At 36.5% G+C, this 16,996-nt stretch overlaps 1 protein-coding gene across 5 annotated transcripts; it reads right to left on the bottom strand.

The window, feature by feature from the left end:
• Positions 1 to 515: 515 nt before the first annotated feature.
• On the bottom strand, positions 516 to 16,668 carry LOC111344715 (kinesin-like protein KIF12). 5 transcript variants are annotated; one of them, XM_088742964.1, is made up of 26 exons: positions 16,567 to 16,649; positions 16,167 to 16,383; positions 15,774 to 15,994; positions 15,092 to 15,250; positions 13,378 to 13,456; positions 12,217 to 12,341; positions 11,391 to 11,466; positions 11,109 to 11,170; positions 10,644 to 10,734; positions 10,111 to 10,249; positions 9,516 to 9,607; positions 8,686 to 8,755; positions 7,353 to 7,436; positions 6,528 to 6,646; positions 5,992 to 6,096; positions 4,805 to 4,885; positions 4,490 to 4,598; positions 3,999 to 4,053; positions 3,797 to 3,868; positions 3,430 to 3,484; positions 3,272 to 3,324; positions 2,656 to 2,849; positions 2,201 to 2,362; positions 1,974 to 2,055; positions 1,294 to 1,562; positions 516 to 979 (listed from the first exon to the last, which is right to left on the bottom strand). In XM_088742964.1, exons 3-26 carry the CDS (start codon positions 15,914 to 15,916, stop codon positions 864 to 866), a joined length of 2,592 nt encoding a protein of 863 aa, XP_088599090.1. In that variant the 5' UTR covers positions 15,917 to 15,994; positions 16,167 to 16,383; positions 16,567 to 16,649; the 3' UTR covers positions 516 to 863. The 5 variants fall into 5 exon arrangements, with proteins under 5 accessions (XP_088599090.1, XP_088599092.1, XP_088599094.1 ...); XM_088742966.1 differs by having other exon boundaries at positions 3,999 to 4,050; positions 15,774 to 16,383; positions 16,567 to 16,651; XM_088742968.1 differs by having other exon boundaries at positions 3,999 to 4,050; positions 15,092 to 15,226; positions 15,774 to 16,383; positions 16,567 to 16,650.
• Between the last annotated feature and the right edge of the window lie 328 nt (positions 16,669 to 16,996).

Genomic DNA, 16,996 nt, shown 5'->3' with positions numbered 1-16,996 from the left:
TTGTACTTTCTTGGTAAGGGAAGCCAAAAACTCAGTCATCATTCTTGCTGCTTTATATACTAATTAATGAACTTTAATGTCTTGTCCATATGTTGGCTTTTAACTGGAACGAAATCTTTGTTTTCTCCTCTCATCCAAGCACTGATATTGCACCACTCTATTAAAGGGAATCTATTCTGGTGACATTGTAATCCTCTTTAAATTTAAAAGTTTCGTAAAAAATTTGCGATTAGAACTCGATATTTATCTCAAACCCTGTGGTGTGCTATTTTGTTCGGAATCTTTACATGTGAATGGAGCCTCCGCATTTAAATTTTTATCTTCCTTTGCTGATTTTTTAATGTCATCCTTTTGTGGCCTGCATTCCCGGGCTCGAGTTGTTTGATTAAGGTTCCATCCTTGGCTCCGCTGAGAAAACGCTTTGAATTAAACGCATAAGTTACCAGCTAGACTAGTGAATTATTTCGTTTGCCGCTAATCTTAGTGCAACGGAGAAATAAAAAAAATCCATCAAAGACAACAAGTTTAAATCTTTAATCTTCAAATAAATCTTTCATTAGCTTAATATCTTAACTCTTTTAGAAGATTCCCTATGTACAACGGCGATATAAGGTACGTCTGGAAATATAATTCAGTAAATAATGATATAACTCCAAAATATTCAAATGAAAACTTTCCTAAAAGCTTTACAATACTTTTCATTCCTTCCTCATTTGCAAGCGAAAATGATTTATTCCCATTAAATTATCCATAACTTAGGGAAATTTAAAAGCTCTCATTTTTTCCCAATTCGCCCCCCAACATGTTTCTAGTAATATGTTCACGTATGATGTGGTGTAAGAGTGCTATGCGATGACCGGCTGTCAGCTGGGTGGATTATTATTGTATCTGTTCTGGGTCATAAATCTGTGGTATTCTATTTGAGAGTCCAGCTGTTGTAGTTCTTGCCTCGTACGTTCGGCTAACTGGCGATGCTCAGCTGTAAACATAGATAACAAGGAGTAAGAAATAAGGGTACCACCCACCATGACATATTTGTCCAAATATAAATACAAGAATAGGTGGAAACTACCTGTTTTTTTTTCCTGACCCTAGGGCACACACACTCTCGTTGACCTTTACGAGTATGTAGCGCCGAACAGAGTATGGGTTCAGAGTCTCGTGTCTTAAGTTTTTTTTTTTTTTCACAGTCTTTCTTAATTCACCAAAGAGAAAGAGTAACGAAGTTCCACTGCGTAAAAACTTAGCAGGGAAATGATAAGCACCCGGGAGTTTAGGAATCATGACACCTACCTAGTGCAGGGTTGTAACCTGACTGCACGTCATTTTCCACAGGCCAGCCACCATTTGGTTGACCACTGTAATTCATTCCATCGACTAATATTTGAGGATTTCGGTTTTCCATCGCACCAGGTTTTTGATTTGCATCATTAACTGTGGTGTTTTTGCCTTCATTTTCCTTTGCTTCTTTAGCTTTCTTTTCTTTTAGAACGGCAAACATTCGAGCGTAGCTGTTAGCAACTTTTTGAGGGCGATCGGATGTTGACCCAGATCTTTTCTTTCTAAGGAGAATCGGGAAAAAACTTGCGTAATGACATTAACTACGGAAAAAATTTTTCGATACTGGAAAGCCTTTCACCTTTCGAAAATTTTCGAGAATGACGCGATCAAAAACCAATCATCCTTGAAACGATACCTTTAAACTACTCTCGACAGAAATTTCTCTTTGATTTAGTGGCCAAAAGAAAAGTTTCAATAAACGGCAGAGGTTTGTTTGAACAAAAACCATTGGCTTACCAAGCTTGTGTATCGTAACGAAAACAAAATATTCTGATAAAAAGTGCGACTCTCAAATTTACGAGATATACAACTTTTTTAAAGTGAACACTTCTATTACCTGCACGAAGCATTTTTGAGTGTCAGTCCAATCTGGCTACGTATTAACTCAATTAAAACTAAACTACGGTACTCACGTGCTGGCTGTAGATTTTTGCTTGTGTGGAGGGTCTGAGATGGTTCGAACCTGCTGTGCTCTTTGGTGAACCCTATTTGATACTTAAAACAAAGAACAAAAGAAAACATGACGAGGGTGAATTCGCAAATGCTAAACTTTGATGCTAAGGAACCTCTTTTGTTCTTGAATAGAAGATAGCAAAAATTAATCACAAGAAATAACTGCAATCAAATCGTAACTTCCTACCAGAAACCACTTCTTGAGGTGTGTGCTGCGTCTCCGGTACCTGCTGCCAGCCGCCTTGCCCGACATAGTTGGGGTAAGGTCTGTTTTGAATTGGCGGGAATCTCGTTAACCCAAAGTTTGGGGGTAGATCAGACGCCGATCGTCGTCGATCCTTGGACTGAACTGAAATTTAAGAATAATAAGTCAATTAGAGAGATGCGCCAATATTTTTGAGACACTTTTAACGTTGCCTACACTGAGACACTTATTCCACTTACGTTTGTTGGTTTGTCGTTCAGATACTCAGATACAAATACGTACTCTTGTAAGACAACACCATGTAATCTTCAAGGAAAATGATTCATCACTTAGATTGATTGTAATCTTAGGAGGAGATTTCACATTTATCCGGTTGTTAGTGACTGCAAGATAAAACGTATAAGACGCAAGGACATGACAAAGGAGTTTTTTCTTACTTGGCAGAGAGTTCCTTCTTTCGAAATGGCCCGATTGCAGCTCTGATGCGTCTTGCGGTGGGTGCGCACCGGGAGAGTGGACTGGGATCGTACTCATAAAACGCTCCTCCGGGAGAGAACTGGTCCGTTCGACACCTCTCAACAACTCCACGCCAGATAAAGTCCGTAGGGACATAGGAGATGATACGATCACTCTTTGGGTCAGTAAAAAGAGACAAATTCAGCTGTTTCGACATATGAAGAAGTTCAGTGACTTTTGCAAAAAGGTAAGCTATCAACTGAAATTATATTTCGCTTCCGATACTGCATAAATCAGAGACTTCCCTATGAGAATTCGAAGAAAAAAAAAGGAACTAGTTGTTCGTAAATTTTAGAAATCCATTGCACGGCTAAATGATTAGAAGATAGAAGGATATCATCATCTTGGATCAGTTCAAAGCGGTCATTGTCTTCAACACGAGAGGATTATCTTCTCGTCTTCGATCGCTTCTTCTTAACTGAAAGAAACAGCAAAGACCCTCGAAGGTCGAACATTTTAAAATGGTTTTGAAAGATCATTTGTTTAGTTTGTGCGAGTTAACCGAAGTACTTATTTAGGTGGTAGAGCATTACTAACCTCTCTAGCTCCTCCAACTTCTTGGACAATCGATCATTTTCTCTTGACAAAACCTAAGTTACAAGAAGCACAATTAATGGAGATGAAAACAAAAGTACGTTCGTTACATAGGATTATTAGAACAAAATTCTGTCATGAAGGTTCCCCGAGCTGCTTACCATTTGTTGTCTTGAAACTTCTTCGCGACTTTGAAAAAGTTCTACGTTCCTTGTTCTGTAAAGAAGTGAAAGTGCGTTAGGTATTGAAGCCGAACCCCTCGCATTTTTGGAGAATTGTCGGAGACATTCACATATCTACTAAAGTAAGCTAAAGGATCACTAACTGACAGTTTCACGCAAGTTGAATGAAGCATAATTTTCTGCTACTCTTTCTATGCCATCTCCACGGCACCACCACCACCCAACCTTACCAAATTTGACGTGTTATTTTAGTATGCAATCAACGAAAGAACCAAGATGGAAACTAAGAGCACTATCGACCGACCGAACAAAACGAAAAACTGGTTCAAGGTGCACCAACAATAACCTGAGGTTCTCGTTTTCCAGCATGTATTCTTGCAGCATATCGTATAAGCCAGAGTTAGCTCCCGCAGCCATACTGAAACAGCATCAAAGTTAAGATTAGTGAGAAAAAGACTTGATCAGTGCATCAGCTAATTCTACAAAAGCCGGAAAGGTTGACGACAGAGATAAGGTAAATCATGGGCAAAAATAGGAAGATCCCTTACACTGCAGTCGTAAGTCTTTGCGAATCTTCTCCGGGTTTAAGCTTTCCCTCATCTTCTGAAAAAGCGGAGAAAGTGGAAAAGAATACAACAAAGAGATACTTAGAATTCTCGTTTGATTAAATATATTAAAACTCGTCTGACTAGATGATATTATCATAAAAATCTAATAAAAAATCAAAAACTACGCCGATTCTTCATCTATTAAAGTAATTTGGATCTGTTTGTTTAGCTTTATTAATCAATATTTCTTCTTCTGATATTAGCTCCCTCAAGCTACTCTAAAATTCGAGATGAAATAAAGTTTATGATGGTGATGATGATTCTGTTCAATCTTTATTTCAGTTTTTAACTTTCGTTGGTCCTCGCATACCTGGGTTTTCTCCAATGCTTGCTGACCCCGACTTGCTGACCCTTGCTAGATAATTTTTCCCATATCAATAATTCTAACTAAGTGATATACATCCCTACATCAATCGCTTATTAGTACTCACTCGGCGAGGGATCATGAAGCTTCGATGTACTGCCATCCTCTGTAACAATTGTCGTTTTGCTTTCGTTGCTTGTGAAAGATGTTTGCGAGTCGCTGCTAGGTATTCCGAGCTAGAGGTGAGAGAAATGAGGCCGGATAAAATATTTTTATCTATGGGAGTCACAAGCAACTACTCTGCGGCTGTTGGTAGTTTCATTTACACGACTGAATCTTTGACCGTTCCTCTCCCCGGTTGAATATACTTTTCAACCAGCGTTACCTCTCATTTCCTTATCAAGAAACAACAAATACAAAAAGTTCTCCACATCGTTCTTACCTGTTGTCGGAAATAAGCATTTTCTGTTCTCAACAACTTTATTTCTCGCTTTAGACTTAAAATCAGTTTTTCTTTGGGATCCTAAAGGAATGTCGGAAAGAGGATAATTAGTATTGTAACGAGTCAAATTATCTGCCGGAAATCGAGTGTCACGATCTGTCCGCTCCGATAAATCAGTTTGTTTATCTTTGTTGGGAAGAACTTTATGGCCAATCAACTTACGTTTTGATCAAGGTGAGTTCATAAGATAAGAAAATCATTGTGAGTAGTTTTTAGTCGCTCAGAGACTTCACGTAACGTTGTTCTGCCTGCTTTTTTGAGCAATAAATTCTGGAAGAAAACAGTGACAGTGTGTGCTCCTCACTAATTCTCCACAGGAAAAAAGTAACAAACTGAGTTGGCCAGCTGAAATATGTCTTTTTTTCAAGGGATGACGGGTAAATAGCATTGTTTTATGTAATAATTCTCATAGAATGTACTGAAAGTAAAGTAGGCAAGTCACTAGGGAATAATTTGGATATATCAACAAAGTTGAAATGGTAAATTGGCCACTGTAATGATTACAAAAGCTGACGTTTCGAGCGTTAGCCCTTCGTCGGAGCGAATAGAGGAATTGTGGGTTGTGTGTGCTTTTAAAGGCAGAAAATGGAGCTACGTTATTGGTGGGTCCATGGCAACGAGAAAAACATGAAAAAAGTAGTGGAATGAAAAGCGTTCATTGATCCCTGTGGGATTGAGACTGCCGGTTTGAAAGATGAGCTTTTGTTCAAGATTTTTACGGCTTTCCGTGCCACCTAAGTGCAAGGAAAGACCGCAGATTGCCATATGTTGCTTAGAATGATTAGGTAAATTAAAATGTCTAGCGACTGGTTTAGATGTGTCCTTGTCATTCCTTTCCACGTCTCGAAGGTGTTCTCGGAATCGGTCACCTAGTCTTCCGCCTGTTTCGCCGATGTATATCTTTTTGCAATAAGTGCAAGTTATGCAATAGATTACATTAGCGGAGGTGCACGTGAAGTGATCGGTGATCTTAATGGATCTTAATGGATCTTAATGGTTAATCGGTGATCTTAATGGATATATCCAAATTATTTCGTTACTCCCACCGACGCAGCCCCAAACAGTTTCTTTCGAAACTATCAGCCTTTAAGTCACTAGGGAGTTTGTGTGAGTTTGCATGAGCTTACCATGTGTACCACAGGTTTGTTCTTTATCCGCTTGGCTCTATGAGCGTATCTCAAGGTGTTTAAGGTGTCCTGCACCACATAAGAAGACGGCGAGATACATGCGATCTGAAATATTTTAACATAAGAACATCTAACGCTTTTATTTTACCACCGGAATCGTTCGGTATCGAATGCCTAAGGATCAAAAACAGACTTTTTATGACCCAAGGATCGAAAGTCACCTCTTATGAACCCTTGGATCGAAAGCAAATTTTGCCAAATCGTGCATATCAATTCACCGCGTTTTATGAAGCTGATACATACAGCAAAAGAACTCTAGACAAGCCGTCATTCATTAGATCACCTTGATTTAGTGATTGCAAAACATTCTTAAAGATAGCTTTACAATATCATAGTACATTATATGAAACACCCATTCAAATGATAAATACATATGTGCCACAAGGAACCTGTAACACAAAAAGTGTCACGAATAAAAAAATAAAATAAAAAGAGAACTAATACATCAGAACTAAGATTGAAGTAGATTGACTAACCATGAGGGTAACACCATCTCCACCCAGGCTGTCAGCCAGAAGTTTGGTGAGTTTACTGTCACGGTACGGAATATGGCCGCTTTTTTTTCTTTGATCACTCAAAGCAGAAATACAATTCCCTGAAAGTGACATGCTCTTTGAAATGCTTTCGTGGGGGTTGGGATGAAAGAAAAAAATGACTAAATAAATAAATAAATGTTTCCAAAATACATCTTGAAAGTGTATTTTTCATATGGAAATATTTCAGTAATTCGAAAAATGTGGGGGTCCAACAAAACTTAGGGGAGAAATGTAATATTTATTTTTGTAACACTTAGTATGCTGATCACGTTAAGGCAATCAATTCAGTGAGGTTATTTTTACGACATTACTAGGGAAACTTTCTGACACGTGTTTTCTGAGTGGAAAACTGTCGCTAAATAACGAACAGCAAGGGGTATAAGTGAATGTTGTATGACACATTTTTCAACCATGAAACGTAATTGACGAAGCGTAAGAAAGAATGCACTTATTTAATCCACCATGCTCTGTAATAAATCTTTAACACTACAGAGGATAAACTTTCCAGTCGGGGCTTGGAAACGATTTTTACGATTAACACAGAAACGAGCGCTCTAAAGGCCACGCTAACGACAAACATGTTTATAAACTTATTACACTAGGTTGCATATTAGCGATAAGATACAGTTCCAGTTCACGTAGCAGGGAGGGAAAGAGAGTCAGTAGGGGAGGGTTTCAGGGACGATTTGTTTATCGTCAACTAAGTTACTACTCTAAACACGGTTACGTAAAGAACTGATAGACTGAAATGTAAAGCCCACTAACCTAGAGTCAACAAGCTTTTGTTGATATTTTGTGACTCAGTAAACGTGCCTCCCACAGATTTGGTCTCTTTTACGCGTTCGCTCCCTGCGGGAAAAACGTAATAATAAGAAGGTCAGCGAAGATCAGAAAAGATGTCAAACCATGTGATGTTGTTACCAAACTAAACAATTGAAACGATATTACTTTGATGGGTGATACATGTCGATTTAGACTGCAATCAAATCATCTTTTTTCACTACTAGTTCACGACTACAATTCCTTGTGAAAGGATTTGAACTATACCAAACAAGGAGCGAAAAATGCCCCTAAAAGTTACGTTGACTTTATAGAAGACAAACATCAACACTTAACAAAGACTAATAGCCTAGAATTGTATTCGTGACGCTCTGTAGATACGAAAAACTCAAAGTCACTAAACCACGATAAGAGGTGTACAATAGAGAGTTCATTTTACTCCAAGTAATCCCTAAAATTGCTTTTAATGACCTTGCTTATACTTACAAGTTAACTCCTGTCCTTGATAACTCGAGGCGAGTTAATCAAATCACCGATCTATTCAGCGTTTGTGGTACTAAGCACTTCTAATGATATTTTACATAATTGACAAAGCAGTCATCGACCCATGGAAGTCAATTCGATTAACGTCATTTATGTAGACTCAAACAAAACATAGTTAAAGTGCAAATGAGCCCACGAGTCATTATGTCGAAGTGACAATGATGTTAGAAAATCGACAGAGCCTAGTAGGGTATTTATAGCCCTACTTCACTATTATATAAACTTTTGTTGTTCTCTATTGTTCTTTTCATCAAACCAATCACTAAAGCATAAGTCCTCCTTCATGTAGATGGAGCGAGTGAAGCAGATCTGGAAACTGTACAATTATATTTAAAAAAGGTTGTTTAAGAGACACTACACATCTACCTTAAATAATGTTCAAAAATTTTTGATTAGTATGACTGAAGACTTTTCAATAAGATAAGCAGCGACTCGGTTCACCCGCTATACACCCTTTTACCTAAGATAGAACAATCCTTTGTCAAGCTACTTAAAAGGTGTGAATAATTTCCGAAAATTTGTGCAGAACGTTTTAAAAATAGCTTTGTTATAAGATTGAGTTCTAGACATAAATTTGCAATACATGATTTTCCAAACCTTTCTTTAAACATCTCATTTCATTTTAGTGAAGGAGAACAACAAGGCCATCCAAAACAAACAATCAAAAAACTTTTAAAGTGCCACTTCAACTCAGTTTTCTCGTTTAAATGCGGGCTGATATCGTCAATAGGGGCACTTGTACAAACCTTTTTTTCTTTAGTTTTTTTTCCCTTACCTGCTAAATCCACCAGACTTAGCTTTCCATGCTTAATCACAGGATAACCAGACTCATCCTCTGGGTCCTTCTGTGTTGGAGGAAAGTAAAGCAACTGTTATTCCTGGTCAATTCTAATAGACAGAAATGAAAAGAGACTGAAAATAAATTACCCCAACCAAAAAATAAATTATCAAATGGACGTTAGTGGTAGATAACGTTTTCAAATATACGAATTTATTTGACAGTATGATACAAAGAGAACTTAAGAATAATGAGAAAAACACGATCAATTCAATTCCTATACTCATCTGTATTCGAACAAAAATAACAGTCAAACTTGCACGAATCATCTCTGATTCGTTCACTTTTCAAAATTTTAGACTATTCTTAAACACATAAGAAAACGGAGACTAATGCAGAAGGAAAGCTGTGGGCCGATTTATCATTTAATTAATTCCAAAGCACTATAAGCCTTGAGTAGAAAGATACCCAGATTGAAATACTTGACTTTCGATTTTAGAGGATGAACGATACTTTACACTCGCTGCAAGACAGTCAAAAGTAAAAGAAAAACAACGACAAGATAGGTCTCACAATGAAGAACATAGCTAGGTAAGTAAACAACATCTTTAAACGAAACCTACAGTCTGCAATTAAAAATGTTTGGCACACTCGTTTAAACGAAAAACTTATGAATGTATTATCCTTTTAAACCTGAAAAACCACCCTTCATGCATTTTCTTAGTTTTTTTTCTCTACCCCTTTGGCATTAAAGTGTCAGCACAGAAGCAAAGTGTGCTGACATCAAAAGCAGCATTCAGTCCAAAGAGAATTAAGCAAACGCTTACCGATTCAATATCAATGTAAACTGTGAGCATAGTGTGACTTCTACTGGAGTGGTCATTCATTAAATGTGAGCCAACATGACGGTTCCTCAACCCTGAAAAGAGCATTTGACATATTTTGACTTGAACGCTGGTCAAACTTGGTGGCATAAAAACAAAAACTACATGCACTTAATAGAGTGCATAATAAATGAATTTGTAGAGGTAGGTGAGACTTAAAGAAACTGATAATTAGAATTATTTTAAATTGTCTTATTTTTCTTTTCATTGCCACCCTTAATTCAGAGATTACCGTTATTGTTTCCCTTTCATTTGTATATTTACCACGGCAAAGTTGAATTGCTACTGATTGCTTTTCTTTTTCATTTCAGAATCATTGACCAATCCCCCCTCAGTCCCCCCCTTCTTGCTAGTTTTGGAATTAATTACTGAACTCTCATTTTATTTTGGATTTCCAAACAACTTGTATTGGATGGAATTTCTCCTATACGCTGAATGTAACTTGTAACTGATATCCCATGGGCTGTAGAGCTAATTTGATGTAAATTTTAGTGATTATGGTCAGTGCTTACTAACATATATGACTGTTAACAAATACCTTCTTCCAACACAGCAGAGAGATCATCCACTGTGTCGCATTCAACAAAAAACAAATTCTCTACATAGAATCCCCTGTCTCTGGCCCAGCGTACAGGAAGTGAGTCTCTTGCACTCGAGGGGTTGAGCAAATCCTGTACCTGTTGAAAATATAAGGCAAGAATAATACTTAAAATATATCTTAATTTTATACTTCTTGTCATTGTAGCCATAAACCAGCGGTAAGAATGTAAATGTATACACTCACTTCAAAGGGTTGTCAATTGTTATATCTTATTCAAACAAGCCAGTGCCTGCTAAAATTAAAACTAGCATAGAGTCTGAGATACTCTATTAATCAATATGTACTTGAAGTATGGAGGAAATAGATTTTGTACATCTCTTGGGGTAAAAGTTCATATTTTCACAATTGAGCTTTGTCCAGAAATGCATGCTGGTGTACTTTACCCAGCAGGAGGTCAAATTTCTTCTGGGAAAAACAACAAGATAATTATTTAAAAGAGGGTGATATACAAAGTTTGCTTTGTTCCATACCTTTTCATTATACACTTCGAGATATGAGGCTTTAAGGGTGTACTCAACATCAGTATTGCTATCCATCAGCTCAAAGAGATACTGGAAAGACCTGAGAAATGATGATTAAAAACACTGATAAAATCAATGTCTTCTGTTGAGTTTGATCTGGGTAAGTCACTGATCAATTGCTTCATACAGGAATATCATTAGATATACTTAAGAAAAAAATGCAAACCAGCTGAAATTAAACCAACAACAAAACAAAAACAAACAAAAAAAGACAGAGAAAATGTCAAGCCTGTTTTTTGGGTTATATATCCATGACTTGGATACGAAAATACCCTGGAATTATCTAAGAAGTCACTCACTCCTCATTATGCCCAACAGCATGTAGGGAAGGGGCAAAGGTCAAAGGGTAGGAGCCTACCTGAATTACATTCAATCAAGAGTCACCTCAATATTAACATGTACTGTCTCACAAACCTTTCTATCAGCCCTTGCATGTCTAGATCTGGAATGAAACTATCCACATCTGCAGTACCCTCCTGTTGTGTTAAAACAGAACATCAAGTACATTTGGTTTAATATTATTGGTCTCAGCTCAGTATTGCTTAATGTAACCTGCACGACTACAATTATAGGTGGAACATTCTCCACTGTTGAACATTGTTATATGTGGCAACATTGTTATGAGGAAGTGTGAAGATTAGAGTACCAGAAATCTCAAAACTGAAAAACACTATACACATGCTGTACAGTTAATACCTGATTAAGTGGTCCAGTGATTGTATATGTTTTCCCTGAGCCAGTCTGACCATAAGCAAAAGCTGTGCAGGAATACCTTTTGGTAAAAGAAAAACTATTATTTAAAAATCAATAGATTGTCTCAATTGGAGCACTTACCTCCCCTCCCCCAACCTTTCCCTTTCACACATTATGTCTAAACAAAAATGAACAATACTCATTTCTAAATGGGATTGTCAACTAATATTGTACATAAACTTAAGGAATTCTGGAGCATATATTTGTCGATATTTAAGAAACAAATATAATTTATGTTGCAGTGATCTGTTTAGTTATTAATCAGATAATCTTAAAATATGGTAAGAACAAAAAAGATGCACACAACGTGTAGCTATGTGTTTCACTAATGTCCCTTCCACATTTGACATCTTTGGTGATATATATTTTTGAGCAGACATAAGGCATAGTTAAAAGTGTTTGTTTTAGAACTGGGTGTCCACCCTTTAACAAATCACAAGTAACGGAATCAATCAAAATGTGTCTATCATTCAAGTTATCCTGCCTCAACAGTTAATTTTTTTGATCAAGACTATATCTATTAATTTTTAATCATGTCTTATGCAGATTATATCACATATATTGTACAAATTTTTATAATTATTCATTATTAGTAGTCTTACTTTTATTTTGTATGTAAGTTAGTAATAGATATTAGTTTTAGGACTAGTTTAAATGCACGACCCATAAGCGCGAAGCTTTAAACACTTATCGTGTTGAAATAAAGTTGATGTTATGTTATGTTTTGTTAAGTGTTTTGTATGTAATTAATGAAAAGTTTAATACAAACCCCTGCACAGACATCTCAACCAAATGTTTAATGCCACATCCTTCAAACATGTCTTGCTGTGAGGTTTCTTCACCAAAAGCTGCATTGAAGGTAAATGGCTTGATCTGACCAAAGCTGTTATCAATCTGCACGAAACAAGAGTAAAAAATTAGAAATATATGTCAAGGAATCTCTTGATATAAGTCATATTTCATCATATGATGATTTTACACTACAACATTAACAATATACTTTTTAAAATCTATGACCCAAAGTAAAATTCAGAAATAAGCTTAGATGGTCTATGTGGGTTGAGCTTCATTGTAATTTAACCTGTCAAAAAATATGACTTTGTCCAAAGGAATATATATATATATATATATCTTATTAGACGTTTTGTTGTGTTATCACAGAGTATTTTTACGAGTTGTGCAGTATTTTGACGAGCCCGTAAGGCAAGTCAAAATACAAATAATGAGTAAAAATACTCAACGATACTTATATACACAACAAAACGTCTAATAAGTTATTTATTATCCAACACACCGAACTGTTATTTCAGTGCGGGCGAATTTCACAGATGTTTATTTATGGGGAGTGCGTGACAGAAGTATGTGAAGCGGAACGGAATTGGCGCGTTGTTGTGTCACTGTTTCTATTTTCTTCATTAAATGAAGAAATTTTCTGGTCATCAAGCTGTTTTTCTTCATTCGATTCATCTAATGAACTTGGACCTATATTTGCCAGCCATTCTGACTCTTCGTCGTCAGGAATATGATTCAAATTGTCCGCCACTTTTTTTTTTCATAACTACAATCCAATTCTTCGCCTGCGCAATGGCAGAAAACCTGTTTAACCGGTTCTACAATAGATGAGTACGAATACAGCGTGATATTTGTACTCATCTACGGCGTTATTTGCACTCGTCCAGGTGTAGTTGGATAATTACTACTGCTACTTGTGTTCTTGTATCAACTTCAACATTTTTAATTCTTAGAGACCTGAATTGATAATTTTCCCTCAAATGGAATGGGACCAATTGCTCCTAAAGTCAACAAACAAATGACCTCCACTGATTGAGAATAACTCTAATGATACTTTGTATCAGCTACAATGTTTAACTCAAATTAACTCAAATATATACTAAAAACATCAACATAAATAATAAATAGTTAAACTGACCCAAACAGCTCCATCTCCTGGTAGCTTTAAGACATTTTTATCACCTCTATCTCTCTCAGCAAGATTCAAAGGACGTGCTCTAGTAATGGTCAAAAGAGAGATTTTCTGAGAGATTTATCTGGTCAGTTGTAGGGAGTCCAACCTTCCCAACCATTCAGTCTGGAGATGTCTCATTTTGAATCATATCTTCTCCAGCTCCTAAAATTCTTATTCTTATTGATTCCTTCTCCCAGTCTATCTCCACAGCTCCTACTGATGGATGACCAGTGCATAATCCCATGATTAATATCACAAAAATACAACTATTCTTTAACTAAAATCCTATTTTTGTTTTCAATTAAAAAGAGACTAAATTTAGGAGAAAAAATTTAATTCATGGAAGATAACAGATGTAACAACATGTCTTCGGGAGACTGACTTGGATAATCTGGAAGAGTTAGCAGTAAATGTAGAACTTAATGAAAATGTTGTCATTTTGAACAAAGGGCACAATGACATCAAAACAAAATGGTTCAAAATACAATGAAGTGCAAAGCCACAGATTAAATATAGGGAGTTAAGTGTTTACTTTCAGGTATTTGGCAACTAAGATTTTACATAAAAATGACTAATAACTATGTAAAATAGAAAATCAATTAAGTTTCAAACAGCTGCAACCCCTTATTAAGAAACTGGTTTCACTCTATATGTCTCTTCCTTGCAAACAACGCACTACTATTCAAATATGAATTCCCTGATGATAGCATCCCCGAAGCTAATGTGGTACATGCATGTTTATGATAGATTGATCAACATTAATGGTGATTAAATTAATTTCAATAGTTAGTAATTGTTGAAAAGGGAAATTGGATATAAAGAGTTTATTCTAACAGTAATAGATGGAGAGCTTGACCTCTTTTTTTTTTTTTAGTGCTTAATCTTGCCTAGAGAATAAACTATTTTATTAAAAACTGGATCATTGGATAATGCAATTCAAGACTTTTTATTGGCTTAGCCATTATGGTATAGGAGCCAATATACCATAATCTAATATCTGTACATTGTAACATCCGGTTTCTTCTAACAAAATAAAGTCGAGAAGATTTGTCTAATATCTTGAGGGCGCTTTTTTTAATAAAACAATTATTCCACTCGCGCTTGTTGGATATGAGATGATTATAGTCAATGAGGCTATCTATCATCTCATATCCAACGCGCGCTTGTGGAATAATTGTTAAATATTTCAAAACTAGAGTCTGCATGCAGGTCTCCCGAGGTTTAATATGATGGACCTGCATTCATCTCTTACGATCTTTTTTTAGCTCAAAAGACGACAATTTCACTTCATTTTCAGAAAAAAATTTCTAAGAGTATCTACAAAATCTAGAGAAAGTATGTGTACTTTCCCAGTTATTATCAACTTACTTGATGATGGAAATTATACCGTGGAAAATTAGGAGCAATTAGTGTCAAAGATAAAATTCATAAGGTACACAGGATAATCATGGTCTAAAGATCATCCAATAACTACATGCAGTCATTATCATCGCCTCTATCAGATTAAAAAAGGATGATTAAAATCAAAGCTTAACTGAATTTTGCGAGCTTTGAAGGCAGCTGCCGAAAAATTTGATAGGACGTGAAATTAACTTAATCAAACACAAGTGGGATGGTCACGAAAACGCAATTCGCGAAATGTAAACATAGAGCTGGCATCCGAATTTAATTTACCCACCTTGCTACGACTCGAACGTTATCTAAGGCTTCAATTTCGCCATCGCTTCTTGTAGTTGTTGCTGAGCGTGTTGACAAACCAGAACCCAAAGTTGAAGAGCGAGATGACCTCGGTGATGTTGATTGGCTTGCAGCACTAAGATGAAAATTGTCGACGGTGCTAAATGTAAACAACGTTGTTTTCTGACTCAATATTTTTGCAACTTCAATGATTTTTAAATGAGGCTTTAGTTCACCGAATAAATTACTGAATTCTTGCAATTTGCTTAATTTCCTGCACATAGAAAGGTGAATAAAAGAGTGAACCATTGGTTGTACTAAAATTAGCCTTCAAATTTTAGTTTTGGGAAACGGCATTGTTGAGAGGAAATCCAGCTGTTTTTTCACAGTACAAGTAATCTTTTCTCGATAAACACAACATTAGCTTTGGCAGCTGCTAAAAGAAGCCTCTGTTAGAATATGAAACCGTAAGTTTGCGATTGCATTTGATAAAACAAACGACTAAGTAAATTTCAAAGAAAATCCTGCAGGCAAAAAATGTCTGTGATTAACAAAAAAATTGTATCATCCTGACAAGTGCAATATCGCAAATAAGAACTGAGGGGGCAGTGATTTTTAAACGATTACTTAATAAACATGTTTTCAGTTAGCACATAGACTTGTCTAAAATTGAATTACCCTACCTATTAACCAACGGAGTATCGCTTGGAGAGTCCGAGTCGTAAAAAGGTGGTGATCTATCCTCCGCAGAATTTGGGTACAACTCGCGGCGATTAATGCGAGTATTTGCAGAACTAAACTGTTCCATCTCATGGCTCTTGGCCATTCCACTTCACCAATGATTATAACAATTAGTACGGGCCATTAAACACGGGAAGAAGATCAATTTCTCACCACGAACCAACTGGGAAGATTTCAACGTAAGATTAATAGCAGCAACGGTCGATAATGAAATACGATAGTTCTTTTTGGTGACCGATCGCGCTGTATCACAACGTCAAGTGTCCAACGGCCTAAGAGGGCTAACTAAGTTCTTTACTGTGTATAGGTCGAAGTTAAGTGATCCGTTTACTTACTTGTCGAACTTAAAAGACTCAGCTTGAGTTAGAATTGACGTCAAATTTGTGTTCCGAAAGCGTGACTGAAGCACTGAAGCAGATCCTCGAAAACTCTCTTTCTGACAAGTTTCGCGCTCAAAGATTGCACATCGGCTGTGCCCAAGACTTCCTTTGGGTCTATCACCTTAGAGACTGACACCTTCTGCTAGAATGTTGGAGCCCAGTGCAAAATTTCCTAAAAAGTGATTACAGATCGCAAAACATTCACCTCAGTAAAAAGCGAAAAATAGGAAAGGGAAACGCAATTTACACCTCGAGTTTTAAGCGCTAAATCAATCACTCCATCAGGACAAAATAAAATTTAAAAAACGATCTTATCTTGCCTGTTGACAAAGGCACAAAAGATTTGTCACGTTACCTTTGCAATTATGAATTCTGAGAACAAAGAACGACGAACAACTCATCACAAAAGGATGACAACACATGCGATAAGCACTATCACAATAACTGTTACCATAGGAACGCATTAAAGCCGCAAAGCGTGGGTAAATAAAGAACCTCCTTAAAGGAGCCCTGATTAAAAGAAAATCACATTCATCCTTTCTTCAACGATTGGACCACCGCAGATTTTTTAAATGAATAGAATAAACTCTCATCTCCCGGAGTTATATTTTCACACTCCTGTTTTGCTTACTAGATCAACAGCACAGATGATTTTGTTCTGAGTTTGTTTGTTTTGCCTCAACACAAATGAAAGTTAAAACAGCTTTAAAAAACCAAACAATTTAAACCTTTTTGACATGTAAATCGTGCTATTGAAACAAAGTATAAGCTTTTAATAAATTTGG

The sequence above is a fragment of the Stylophora pistillata genome, chromosome 13, assembly GCF_964205215.1.
Source record: "Stylophora pistillata chromosome 13, jaStyPist1.2, whole genome shotgun sequence".
Classification (NCBI taxonomy): domain Eukaryota; kingdom Metazoa; phylum Cnidaria; class Anthozoa; order Scleractinia; family Pocilloporidae; genus Stylophora; species Stylophora pistillata.
Note: the sequence above shows the minus strand (reverse complement) of the source record. Positions and strands in the feature narration are given on the sequence as shown.